Consider the following 13,816-nt stretch of genomic DNA (forward strand, 5'->3'; position numbering starts at 1 on the left):
TGGGGAGGAGGAGGAGAGCGAGGAGGGGAGGAGGAGGAGCGCGAGGGGGGGAGGAGGAGGAGGAGAGCGAGGGGGGGAGGAGGAGGAGAGCGAGGGGGGGAGGAGGAGGAGAGCAAGGGGGGGAGGAGGAGGAGAGCGAGGGGGGGAGGAGGAGGAGAGCGAGGGGGGGAGGAGGAGGAGAGCGAGGGGGGAGGAGGAGGAGAGCGAGGGGGGAGCAGGACTAGAGCGAGGGGGGGAGCAGGAGGAGAGCGAGGGTGGGAGCAGGAGGAGAGCGAGGGGGGGAGGAGGAGGAGAGCTAGGGGGGAGGAGGAGGAGAGCGAGGGGGGAGGAGGAGGAGAGCGAGGGGGGGAGGAGGAGGAGAGCGAGGGGGGGAGGAGGAGAGCGAGGGGGGAGGAGGAGGAGAGCGAGGGGGGGAGGAGGAGGAGAGCGAGGGGGGGAGGAGGAGGAGAGCGAGGGGGGGAGGAGGAGGAGAGCGAGGGGGGGAGGAGGAGGAGAGCGAGGGGGGAGGAGGAGGAGAGCGAGGGGGGAGGAGGAGGAGAGCGAGGGGGGGAGCAGGAGGAGAGCGAGGGGGGGAGCAGGAGGAGAGCGAGTTGGGGAGGAGGAGGAGAGCTAGGGGGGAGGAGGAGGAGAGCTAGGGGGGAGGAGGAGGAGAGCTAGGGGGGAGGAGGAGGAGAGCGAGGGGGGGAGGAGGAGGAGAGCGAGGGGGGGGAGGAGGAGAGCGAGGGGGGGAGGAGGAGGAGAGCGAGGGGGAGAGGAGGAGGAGAGCGAGGGGGGGAGGAGGAGGAGAGCGAGGGGGGGAGGAGGAGGAGAGCGAGGGGGGGAGGAGGAGGAGAGCGAGGGGGGAGGAGGAGGAGAGCGAGGGGGGGAGCAGGACTAGAGCGAGGGGGGGAGCAGGAGGAGAGCGAGGGTGGGAGCAGGAGGAGAGCGAGGGGGGGAGGAGGAGGAGAGCTAGGGGGGAGGAGGAGGAGAGCGAGGGGGGGAGGAGGAGGAGGAGGAGAGCGGGGGGGAGGAGGAGGAGGAGAGCGAGGGGGAGGGGGAGGAGAGCGAGGGGGGAGGGGGAGGAGAGCGAGGGGGAGGGGGAGGAGAGCGAGGGGGGCAGGAGGAGGACAGCGAGGGGGGCAGGAGGAGGAGAGCGAGGGGGGCAGGAGGAGGAGAGCGAGGGGGGGAGGAGGAGGAGAGCGAGGGGGGGAGGAGGAGGAGAGCGAGGGGGGGAGGAGGAGGAGAGCGAGGGGGGGAGGAGGAGGAGAGCGAGGGGGGGAGGAGGAGGAGAGCGAGGGGGGGAGGAGGAGGAGAGCGAGGGGGGGAGGAGGAGGAGAGCGAGGGTGGGAGGAGGAGGAGAGCGAGGGGGCAGGAGGAGGAGAGCGAGGGGGGAGGAGGAGGAGAGCGAGGGGGGGAGGAGGAGGAGAGCGAGGGGGGGAGGAGGAGGAGAGAGAGGGGGGGAGGAGGAGGAGAGCGAGGGGGGAGGAGGAGGAGAGCGAGGTGGGGAGGAGGAAGAGAGCGAGGTGGGGAGGAGGAGGAGAGCGAGGTGGGGAGGAGGAGGAGAGCGAGGTCGGGAGGAGGAGGAGAGCGAGGGGAGCGAGGGGGGAGGAGGAGAGCGAGGGGGGAGGAGGAGAGCGAGGGGGGAGGAGGAGAGCGAGGGGGAGGAGGAGGACAGCGAGGGGGGAGGAGGAGGAGAGCGAGGGGGGAGGAGGAGGAGGAGGAGAGCGGGGGGGAGGAGGAGGAGGAGAGCGAGGGGGAGGGGGAGGAGAGCGAGGGGGGAGGGGGAGGAGAGCGAGGGGGGAGGGGGAGGAGAGCGAGGGGGGCAGGAGGAGGAGAGCGAGGGGGGCAGGAGGAGGAGAGCGAGGGGGGGAGGAGGAGGAGAGCGAGGGGGGGAGGAGGAGGAGAGCGAGGGGGGGAGGAGGAGGAGAGCGAGGGGGGGAGGAGGAGGAGAGCGAGGGGGGGAGGAGGAGGAGAGAGAGGGGGGGAGGAGGAGGAGAGCGAGGGGGGAGGAGGAGGAGAGCGAGGTGGGGAGGAGGAGGAGAGCGAGGTGGGGAGGAGGAGGAGAGCGAGGTGGGGAGGAGGAGGAGAGCGAGGTCGGGAGGAGGAGGAGAGCGAGGGGAGCGAGGGGGGAGGAGGAGAGCGAGGGGGGAGGAGGAGAGCGAGGGGGGAGGAGGAGAGCGAGGGGGGAGGAGGAGAGCGAGGGGGGAGGAGGAGGAGGAGAGCGAGGGGGGAGGAGGAGGAGAGCGAGGGGGGAGGAGGAGGAGAGCGAGGGGGGAGGAGGAGGAGAGCGAGGGGGGAGGAGGAGGACAGCGAGGGGGGAGGAGGAGGAGAGCGAGGGGGGGGAGGAGGAGGAGGAGAGCGGGGGGGAGGAGGAGGAGGAGAGCGAGGGGGAGGGGGAGGAGAGCGAGGGGGGAGGGGGAGGAGAGCGAGGGGGGAGGGGGAGGAGAGCGAGGGGGGAGGGGGAGGAGAGCGAGGGGGGCAGGAGGAGGAGAGCGAGGGGGGCAGGAGGAGGAGAGCGAGGGGGGCAGGAGGAGGAGAGCGAGGGGGGCAGGAGGAGGAGAGCGAGGGGGGCAGGAGGAGGAGAGCGAGGGGGGCAGGAGGAGGAGAGCGAGGGGGGGAGGAGGAGGAGAGCGAGGGGGGGGAGGAGGAGGAGAGCGAGGGGGGGAGGAGGAGGAGAGCGAGGGGGGGAGGAGGAGGAGAGCGAGGGGGGGAGGAGGAGGAGGAGAGCGAGGGGGGGAGGAGGAGGAGAGCGAGGGGGGGAGGAGGAGGAGAGCGAGGGGGGGAGGAGGAGGAGAGCGAGGGGGGGAGGAGGAGGAGAGCGAGGGGGGGAGGAGGAGGAGAGCGAGGGGGGGAGGAGGAGGAGAGCGAGGGGGGGAGGAGGCGAGCGAGGGGGGGAGGAGGACAGCGAGGGGGGGAGGAGGACAGCGAGGGGGGGGAGGAGGAGAACGATGGGGGGAGGAGGAGAGCAAGGTGGGAGGAGGAGAGCGAGGTGGGAGGAGGAGAGCGAGGTGGTGGGGAGGAGGAGAGCGAGGTGGGGGGGAGGAGGAGAGCGAGTCGGGGGAGGGAGGAGAGCGAAAGGATAGTGTAATCGTCTCGTCTCGAGATGAGAAAAGGCTTGGATGAGAGTTTGTGGCAGGTGGGCTGAAGTATGGGCGGAGGCAGGTGATATTATGGAGGTGGAATTAGGCAGTCTTTGCAGTGGAGAGAATGTTGGACCAGAAGCTCAGCCTGGGGTTGAATCGTATAATACAATACTTGCAACTAATTGTTGACTAAACATTTTCAAATTCATACGGTACCTTAAAAAGAATGATTTCCATTACTTCGGCCATTGTACATATAGAGAGGTAAAATTGAATTACACGATTAATATATAAAAAAAACATTTCCTATATCTCCTTGGACTAAACTTAACATGATGAAAAAGTAATGCAATTCCATTAAATTTATTGTTACGAATGACTCAAGTTCTAGTTACAATGTCATAAATTTCCCATTCAAAATACCTGTGACTCAAGGGTAGAGAAAACAAATCTTAGCTCTTGCAGTCCATCTTTCCATCGCTGTTGTTGGCGAAGTAGATCAATGTTCATAAGAGCTGCTACCTGCAAGATCAAGATCTCACTCATCAATAACCATACAAACAGTATCATTTGTGACTAACAATTTTATTTTTGAATGATCTGTGTTGTAAGTTTTTAACTTTAGTTTTTGAATTTGGGCAATGATAAAATATAAACTAATAATTTGTATGGTGTCTCTATGAATGTAATTTTGCTACTGCAATATAACTTTGTTCCAGTTCTAAAAACTAAGATGGCAGATGAGCTCCATAATGCTAATGACACCTTAAAAATACAGCTAAATAGAAAATAGAAAGCACTGTTCAGTTGACATTTTATTTATGTTAAAAATAACATGAACATAAAATTATATGAATTTTTCCCTGTCAGAATGCCACCACAATCCAAGCTGCTACCAATTTCATATATAATATGCACTTGTCAACTCCATTTTTGGCAATTAAACTCTATGGCCCAGGATTTGCTGTCAAAACAACAGTGAGGCTAATGGCGCAAATCGCACAGCAACTTCAGGCGAGGGCAGATGTGCAGCTAAACGCAAAAATCCGGAAGTTGCTGTTCGAGATTCGCCGCTCCGCCGTTAGCTTAGTGAAAAGGGTATCTCACTGTCTGACTCATCACGCTGTTCAATGCATTTGAATGAAGTTCCTGTACTTGCATGTTAGATACGAACTAAACTCACCATAGAAAGTTAGGGCTTCTCCATTTCAGTCTAATTACCCTTTTTAATGCCGTGATATACAGTCTTAATTACTAACAAACAATCTCTCTGGCACTGAAAATTAACTATTACAAGTGTGGAGACTCATTCCTTCTGGTTTTAATTGTTGTTGGAGATTTTTTTTAAAAATTAAATTACATTTTATTGACTTTTCCTTTGTCTTTTTTTTCTCTCTCTTAATCCAATCTTTTTATCCCTCTATATTTTGTTTTCTGCACCTGATTTGACATTGAATTCACTATTCTAACTTACACTTCTTGATCAGACTCTGCTGTTTATTTCACAATCCTTCAGTCTGATTGGTTAAGGACATACACAGTTGCTTGCATTGTTCACACAGATCCCAGATGCCCTGTAGATGGCGCAGCACTGTTGCCATCTCCCACTTACAGCAACTTCCAGTGCAAAGCCTCATGGAAATTAAAGGCCAAGGGCAAGGGCAAGTCTAACGAATGATACCCCGGCTACAGCAAATTCTGGCCCATTGTATTGTGAGCTGATTAAATTGTAGAAGTTAACTGTTGAAATCTGAAACTGACAATATGTTTCAAATTGTCTGTGGTAGTTGGGGATGGGTGGAAGGACAGAACATGCTTCAAGAGACTATGGGGTAGAATTTCCACTTGTTTCCGCTACTTTTGCGTCCTGATTCCAGGGCAATCGGCCAAACCAGCGCAAAAGATCAAGGAATTTTGAACGTGAGTTACACTCAAATCAACTTACATTCGTGTTTTCATGAGAACATAATAGGAGCAGGAGTAGGCCATACAGTAAGATCATGGCTGATCTTCTATCTCAGCTCTACTTTCCCACCCCATCCCCATAGCCCTTGAATATACTCAACGACTGAGCATCCACAGCCCTCTGGGGTAGAGAATTCCAAAGATTCATAACCCTCCTCATCTCAGTCCTAAATGGCCGAACTCTTATTTTGAGACTATGACCCCTAGTTCTGGACTCTCCAGCTAGGGGAAACAGCCTCTCAGCATCTACCCTGTCAAGCCCTGTCGGAATCTTATATATTTCAATGAGATCACCTCTCATTCCTCTAAACTCCAGAGGCTATAGGCCCATTCTACTCAATCTCTCCTCATAGGACAACCCTCTCATCTCAGGAATCAATCTAATGAACTTTCGTTGCACCCCACTAGGACATATATATCCTTCCTTAGGTAAGGAGACCAAAACTGTACACAGTACTCCAGGTGTGGTCTCACCAGAGCTCTATATAATTGCAGCAAGACCTCCTTACTCTTATATGCACACCCCCTTGCAATAAAGGCTAACATATCATTTGCCTTCCTAATTGCTTGCTGTACCTGCATGTTAACTTTCTGTGATTCGTGTATAAGGACACCCAAATCTCTCTGACTACCAACATTTCTGTGTCTCTCACCTTTTAAAAAATATTCTGCTTTTCTATTCTTCCTACCAAAGTGGATAATTTCACATTTCCCTGCATTATACACCATCTGTCATCTTCTTGCCCACACACTCAACCTGTCAGGCCCCGCCCACAAAACTGGCCAAGCCGCTAGGTCAAAATTGCAAGTTTCCAACGATTGCACTGGTTCGGGAAGGTTCTTCAAATTGTGCTCATTTTCTTAGGCGCATAGACATTAGTAGCATGTTTTAAAACTTTATTCATATCAAAAAATGTTTTAATTTTCTAAGAAACTGACTAGTGTACACCAATGAAACTATTAAATGGTTCAGTCTAGTTTTTTAAAAGTCATTTTCAATGATTTTACATCAGGTTACTCACAGGTAGAGGACTGGATACCCTTATTAGAAATGCTTATTTTTGGTGATAGACCCATTTTCAGCAGTATTAATAAAACTGCACCAGGTTTCCACTCTTAAATACATCAAGGAATACTTTTTAATGGAAAGAAACAATTATGTTCAATTACACTGCCCAATTGCACTGGTTCATGGAAGATTTTACGTTTGTGATTATGTAAATGAATTTTAGGGGAAACATGAACTGTAACCTAACCAATGCAATGTCAAGCGTCAAGGGAAATTATGCCCAAAGCAGAAACTCTACCCTTATTTCTTTCTCTCTTCTCACTTTCTCTCTTCCTCTCGAAGGCAGTAATTCATACTCAATGTGTGCTTGTAAGGAAACATTTTTCATACGTCACTGCTCACAGGCTGTACAGTTTACACGTGTGAACTTTGAGCAAGAGAACAAAGTCATAGTCCCCTTCCGCGGCGTGCCGTGCGCGTGTAGACACACACACACACACACACACACAGTAGGGATCAATGGACAGTAGGAGCCCTGCTGATTTTTTTCTCCTCCAAGCCCAGCGACATGAAAGCCAACTCTAATGCTCCTACCATTTGTCTTAGCTGATATTAGTCAACGCAGCACAGACCAAGGATAAAACCCTAGCATCTTCCAGGACCACATGGCTCAATTCTGCAACAATGTGTTGCATTTAGCTTTTGCACCAATGGAAGAGCCCAAGTTTAATGATTATTTAGGTAATCTTAAAAGCATTCTGAAGTTTGGAGTACTTGACATGCATTTAAAATGTATTATTATATTTTGACAACTGTGGTGAGTAATTCTTTGCACAATCTCAGAGTTACACTTCAGTGTCTACAATTCTATTTTTTAAATGGTATATATGTTACGATGACCGTATTGAAAAAAAGAAAATAATATTCAATATAAAGCATAGTTTTCCTGCCCTGGCAGACAATTTTTCTTCAGGACATGTTTGGATATTGAATATTTTCAAACTGTTTTTTTTAAATATAAGGAATAATTGGAATGAAATGTATTTCTAGAACTTTGTTTCCAGTAGTCAGATGTTCTAATTATATTTTTAAACACATCTTACTCTTTTGTAAAATTTGATTTGTTCAGAAATACCAAAGGGGAAAACTGAATCAGCGTGCCTGCTGTAACACCTACTTTAAAACAAACAGTTGGCAAGGTGGTGGCAAGGGTAGAAAGCAGGAAGATATGGATGTTTCTTGAATTGGTAAGATGTAGATAGTGGCATCTTTGTTGGCACCTCTCTTTTCTATATAAATAATTTGGACATGGAAACAGAGGGAGCAATATCTTGTAGGAACTTGTATTTATATTGCGACTTTTACAACCTCAGGACACCCAAAAGCACTTCACAACCATTGATGTACTTTTGAATTGTAGTCACTGTTGTCTAATAGAAAACATAGCAGCCAATTTGCACACAGCAAGGTCCCATAATACAGCAATGAGATAAATGACTAGGTCATTTGTTTAGTTTTAGTGTTGGTTGAGGGACAAACTTTATCCAGGACACTGGGAGAACTCCCCTGCTCTTTTTCAAATAGTGCCATGGGATATTTTATATCCACTTAAGAGGGCAGATGGCATTTCTATTTAATGTCTCATCCAAAATATTGATTAGGGAACATATCAAACTGTGAGGAAGAATATGAGAGTCTATAGAAGAATACAAACAGGTTAGGGGAGGGAGCAGATATGTGGCAAATACAATTCAATGTAGATAAATCTGCCTGTCTACATTTTGGAAAAACAGAGAACGGAAACATACTCTGGACATTAAAATTCTCAAGGAAGTAGAGGGAAGGAGGGATTTGGGGTTTCAGACGCACAGATCTTTAACAAGATTGTAGATGGAAAAGCTATATAAAGCACAAGTAGGATTGTAGGTTTTACATATAGGGGTACTGAATAAAACAGCAAGGAGGTGATGATTAATCTGTACAAGACATTGGTTAGGCCCTAGCTGGAGTACTGTATTATACAAAGGACACTGGAACCACAGAAAAGAATACAATGGATGTGAGCATATGGTTATGATAAAAGACTTCAAAAATTAGGATTTTATTCACGAGTAGAAAAGGTTAAGAGAGATGGGGAACCTAATGGAAGTGGTCAAAGTTTAAAAAGGGTTCAAGAGGGTAAATAATGAAAGATTTTTTTCCAGTGGTCAGTGAATACGTAACAAGCAGCATAAATTTAGGATTCATACCAAAAGCATAATGGGAGAAATCAGAAAACAAATTCACGCAGAGTTATTAGAATATGAAATGCATTGCCGTAAATGGCTACTGAAGCTGATCCAATCAATACATTAAAGATGGAATTAGATAAATATTGGACAAGAAAAAAATATTCAAGGCATGCAAGAAAGAGCTGAGAAATGGGACTAAAGTATGGGACTGAGTATGGACCCACCAATAACGACACTTTGGACCAATTGGCCATCTTCTCTGCTGAAATTTCTTTGATTCTATAACAGAATAGTGTAATATTATCTTGTGAATGGGTGAGTAAGGAGAATACTATCGGCATGATTAATGCAAGATTGAAGGTTAGATAAGTATTGTAGAGTTTTGTTCGATTTACTGTAGTGGGGGTGGGGAGGAGTAAATCAGCGATCAGGGGAATTACATGGGGAGAAATTTTTCATAACCTTTACTCAGGAGATTAAGTGAGTCAGGTAGGATCTAGATGTAATAGATTATAAATAATCTGTGTAAGGAATGAATTTGATAGGCTGAATCACCTTTTCGTGTTCCATAGATTATGTTCTTACCTTATCACAGAAGTCAGTGTGACATTTCCTCAGCTTTCTGTTCTCCGTGGTAAGGCGTTCCGCTGCAGTTTGAAGTTTCTGAATATAGGCCTCCAGCTCCTTAGGGTTATCCCAAGTGATCTGTACTTTTCCGCCAGATTCCTTGGATCCAGCTTTTGGGTTCTAATTAAAGATGGTGAAAATAATTTGAAAGTCATCACTAAGCTCCTGGCCAATCACTGTGCAAGATGAGAGTGGCCAGAGCTGCTGGACCAGGATCAGAAAGCAGTGGCAACCACCAAGCTGAGATCAGGCACTGGTCAACGCAGTGTGCCAGCCATGAGTAAAGCAGAGAGTCATGTGCGCATAGAGTAGCTGTTCTTTTAATGAATGCGAAATTTGAGACAAATCCACATGCTTTGAGCTCTACAGATATGCAATTTGCGTCAAATGCAAAACTTTGAGATAAATACCTCTACCTCCCTCTCCTCCTTTAAGACCCTGCTTAAAAGCCACCTCTTTCACCAAGTTTTTAGTCACCCCTCCTAAAATCTCCTCCTTTGGCTCAGCATTCATTTTTGTCTGAAGCAACCTTTGATGTTTTTCTAGGTTGCTATATAAATGCCAGTTATTTTGCTGTTGTTGATGGAGCACATTTATGCTGTACCATGGCAGCAAAAAATTCCAGCACAATGCTCCTGCATCAGTGAAGGCAAGATTTCCTCTGGTCACTATTTCCAGCAAAATCATAATAAAATAAAGATCAAACGAAATCTTCCCAAGAGACACTGAACCTCTGTCCAGCTATACCATGCTGTTGCATATTGGCACCTCAACATACTGCAGCACTGAACTTTTTGTTTACCTTTTTGGGGCTTTTCTTATTGTAGTTTGTACCTTCTGCAATCCACAGATATTATAATCACGGAGCTTTTCCACACAGGTTCACGGCTTGTGGTAGAGCGGATATTTCAAATGTTATGGCAAGTATAACACTACTGTGTTTATATTTATTCATTTGAAGGTGTATTAACAGCAACACAGTTAAGCATTTTAATGTTTATGGCTCTACATGTCAGGCTACCTATAACAAGTTTTTGTGAAGTCATAATGTATAACAGACAGTTCATGAATCCACTAATCACATTTTGAAAGCATAAAGTAACTAAGCAAATCCCAAATTTTCTGTACCCAAATTGCCTTACCTTTATTAGCTGTTCGAAAGATAAAGCTGAGTTTAACATCATGGGTCTCTGGCTGGGAATCATCTGCTGATCAATAGTATTGTAAAAGCGAGCAACCTGTTAAGGAAAATGGAAACTTATTTAATATTGGGGCTTGATCTTTCACTCCTTAACATTTAAATAGCATGGAGGCAGTTAAGAAAAGAGCAGGGAAAGGAAAAAAGATATGATTGGGGAGGGGGCAGGAAGGGGAATCAAACAAACTAAAATAATACTAACCTGCTTGAGAATAACTGCCTGTCTGTAGAACTTTTGAGCTGTAATTGCTGTTTGTTGGATTCTTGCAGGAATAGCAAACCCCAGAGCAGAAAGCTGGCGCACTTCCCTCAACAAAGAAACTAGGCGGTCTGAGTAATGTATTTTCAACTTCCCATCAGAGTGATCCAATTCCATAACTCGACCATTGGCCTGCAAACTGCCACAAATCAACATGTCAAAGGTTACATACCTTTCATTTACTCAAATTTATGCAAATCTTTACGTGCTATTAAAGGAGCTCTGTGATATCTAGTAAAGTGGGGCTAACCTACAGTTTGTTCAAATTTGCCAAAGGTGAAAACCAGTATCTTCAAAGCCACATATGGCTAACACGAAGAAGAAACTAGTAACTTTATAACTAAACTTTTTTTTACTACATGCCAATGACGCTTAGTAATAGTGAATTTGTCATTTGTGAACTTTATCTCCACTTACCAAAAAAATTGCAGTCCGATACTATTGTTATACTACCAAATTGCTGCTGCATTTACACCACTAGCAGCACAAACTCAGCACCAAATTGACAGTATAACACCAGGGTGTACCAAGTCCCCTAGAACTGGTGTACTTGCATAGAAATACATGGAAGTTACAACATGGAAGCAGACCATTTGGCCCAACCAATCCCTGTTACCTTCCGTGCAAGCATGTTGCATTTCCTGTCAGACCTTTGAGAAACAACAGTCTGTGCAGTTACATTATGCCATAACAGCTGAAGTCGACACAACCAGCAAAAACAAAATTTGATTTTGGATCTATTTTGTTATTGCTGGCTAGAAATTAAGGCATTTTTTTCATCCACTTCTGTGCTTCCTAATTTTCTCTGTGCACAAGACAATAATACCTGATGCCAGCTGTGGGATCTGATACAGATGATTGTATGTCCCTAGACCAATCATCAAACTGCTCTTGCTCATAAGTCCTCAACTGGTCCAGAAGTTCATTGCAATTTCGCCAGAATGACCGAAATCCTGACAAGTCACTCAGCAATGCCTCAGCAATCTTTACAGTATCTTCAGCCTAAAATAAAGGCACAGTATTAATGTAGCCAATACAGTTTTTCCTTCCTCTTCCCTTATTTAAATTTCCTCTTCTTCCCTTTACATCTCTTGCACCAGACAACCCTCCTTGCCAGAAGAACAAGCAGATAACTTGATTTGAAACACTTTCCAATGCCATCATTAAGGTGGTATGTGAAAGCAGTTCACAACGACTCACTTATGAAGTTTCCCTTCCTCTCTCCAGTCAAGATCAGGAATTCAATCACAACAGGATCACAAGCCTGAAGCAACTTTTAACCCTCTGTAGTACAGTGCCTTGGAGCACCATTATATTCTGCCTTCATGGTATCTCTATGATATATAGTTTCAAACAATGTTGATTTTATCAATGTAATTTCTTGTTCCCGCACCAAAATCTTTGTCACCTGTTTTCCCCTCAATCGCCTGCAAATGAGGATTCATGTCAAGATACAATTCCGCAAAATAAAGAGAAAGGAATTGCTGAAATTCAAGCACTAAGTTGTGTGATCTAGCATTTCACAATTAGTTCTTTAATTCATATATTCCCAGTTTAACATTATTGATTCCAAAGTAAGGAACTATCACTTGACTGCCATTCCTCAGCAAACAAACAAGAAATGGATGATACGTTTACAGCATAGAAAAGCTCAAACACATTTGTGGCTGGCTTACTGCTCCTAAATTGTTATAGTAGTCCAATTTACAACACTATAGTGAGGTCCAAGGTAAACTGCAAAACTGGTCCATTTGACAATGACAACAAATATAAAACAAGCTATCAGAGAACAACTGATGGAATACAAAGCCCCCTACCAGTCCAATTTATATTACTGACTTTGTCCTTATAGAAAGCAGTGTTTAGCATTCCCCAACTGTTTGGCTAGAAAAGTAAAAGGGAGTGATAGAAGAAAAGGAAGCCAGTATTCAGGACGTGAGAATTCAAGGATTGAGGCAGACACGAAGGGTTGAAATTACCTGCAATGGAGTAGTTATTTGCCCGATGCTTGCAGGATATGGGCCAGCAAGGTAGTCTAGTGGCTAAATAATAGATTTTTTTTTAAATTAGCCACTAATAGGTTGAGGAGAAGAAAAAAGAGCAACATTGGGCCAAACACCTCCATTGCTACAACCATGAATTTTTTTAAATCAGTTAACTGTTATGAATGTCCTTAGTAGCTATCAAAATGTGCATGTTTCTGCCAAAACTATTTTCTGCAGCTTACTATTGTTGTAGATTTAGAGAAATGCAGAAAAATAAGTAACATTTCATGCCAGCTTATTTTGATTCAAAAATGCTGCTGCCTTCCTCAAAAGGGTTAAACTGATATGGCACAGATAAAAATAAATGGTTAGTTCCTTTCTCCTTTATATTTCATGGAATCATTTTTTTAGACTAAAATTTCATACAGCAAGAAGAAAACATTTACTGCTTAAATACTAACCTTTAATTCCAGCTGTTTAACCCAAACAATATTATTGACAACCTCAGGAAGATTCTTGCCTGAAAGTGGGCCTGACGGTTCTCCAGGAATACCACCTCGCCGACTCTCAAAATCAGTGTGAATGCCTAATTCATTCAAATAGCATCATCAATAAAGGTAGAAATTCTCTGAAGAGCAGCACTTTCTACTCAATTACTACTTGGTGTAAGCTTTTTGCTACTAATAGTTCTTAAATATGTCATATATTCAGAAATGCTTGTGCTAACATTACCTTTAATGTACTCTGCAAGTTTTGCTAACAACGTTTCGCGTTCTGAAAGTAGCTCCTTACTGATGCTGGGCCGTTTGACTAGTTCCTTGTACTTTTGAAATGCCTGCAGAAGCTTTAAAGAAAAATATGACGTCTAAAAAACAATTACATGAAAGAACAGTCTGGTGATGGCAGAGGTTGCAGCATTTAGATGGTTCTGAAATATTTTTAAACCATATGTACTTTCTTTCCCAATTCCTGTAATACTGTGTGTGACATGATGCATTAACAGCAATGGCATATACACAGTTACATTCACACAGTATAAAAATAGAGTCCTGCAGAAAACAATTTAGCAACAGTTGATAGAGTTGAAAAATAAAATAAAATCAGTTACCAATGGCAAAAAGAATGAAGTAAAGGTAGGGGGTAGCTTAGACAACAAAAAACTTGGGATAAGGCTCGTGTTTAAAAAAGCAAAACAAGGTTAAAATGCATATAATTCAACGCACGAAGTGTGGGAAATAAACTGGGGGAACTGGAAGCAATTATTTTACAGCATGTGAAGCAATTATTTTAATAGCATTAATAGAAACCATGAAGCAAATGGACAAGAATGGAAAACAAACATATTGGGATAAAATACATTTAGGAGGGATAGAAAAGATAAGAAAGGAGGCAGAGTGGCAATAATGTTAAAAGAGGGAATGTATGCTTTAGAGAGGACTGATGCAGACAAAGAAGGGGTATAGACAGAGTCAATGGCCAG

General features: G+C 45.7%; 1 protein-coding gene across 4 annotated transcripts in view; it reads right to left on the bottom strand.

Annotated features, from left to right (window-relative positions):
• The window catches only part of dync2h1 (dynein cytoplasmic 2 heavy chain 1), a 656,363-nt gene that overhangs the window by 587,937 nt on the left and 54,610 nt on the right, over window positions 1–13,816 (bottom strand). For all 4 annotated transcript variants that reach the window (XM_067986146.1, XM_067986147.1, XM_067986148.1 and 1 more), the window contains exons 10-16: window positions 13,069–13,180; window positions 12,798–12,922; window positions 11,178–11,353; window positions 10,295–10,490; window positions 10,037–10,132; window positions 8,853–9,014; window positions 3,486–3,584 (exon numbers count right to left, since the gene is read on the bottom strand). In XM_067986146.1, the coding sequence (XP_067842247.1) occupies window positions 3,486–3,584; window positions 8,853–9,014; window positions 10,037–10,132; window positions 10,295–10,490; window positions 11,178–11,353; window positions 12,798–12,922; window positions 13,069–13,180 (966 nt within the window). The remainder of the gene's footprint in view (window positions 1–3,485; window positions 3,585–8,852; window positions 9,015–10,036; window positions 10,133–10,294; window positions 10,491–11,177; window positions 11,354–12,797; window positions 12,923–13,068; window positions 13,181–13,816) is intronic.

Source organism: Heptranchias perlo, chromosome 6, assembly GCF_035084215.1.
Source record: "Heptranchias perlo isolate sHepPer1 chromosome 6, sHepPer1.hap1, whole genome shotgun sequence".
NCBI lineage: Eukaryota > Metazoa > Chordata > Chondrichthyes > Hexanchiformes > Hexanchidae > Heptranchias > Heptranchias perlo.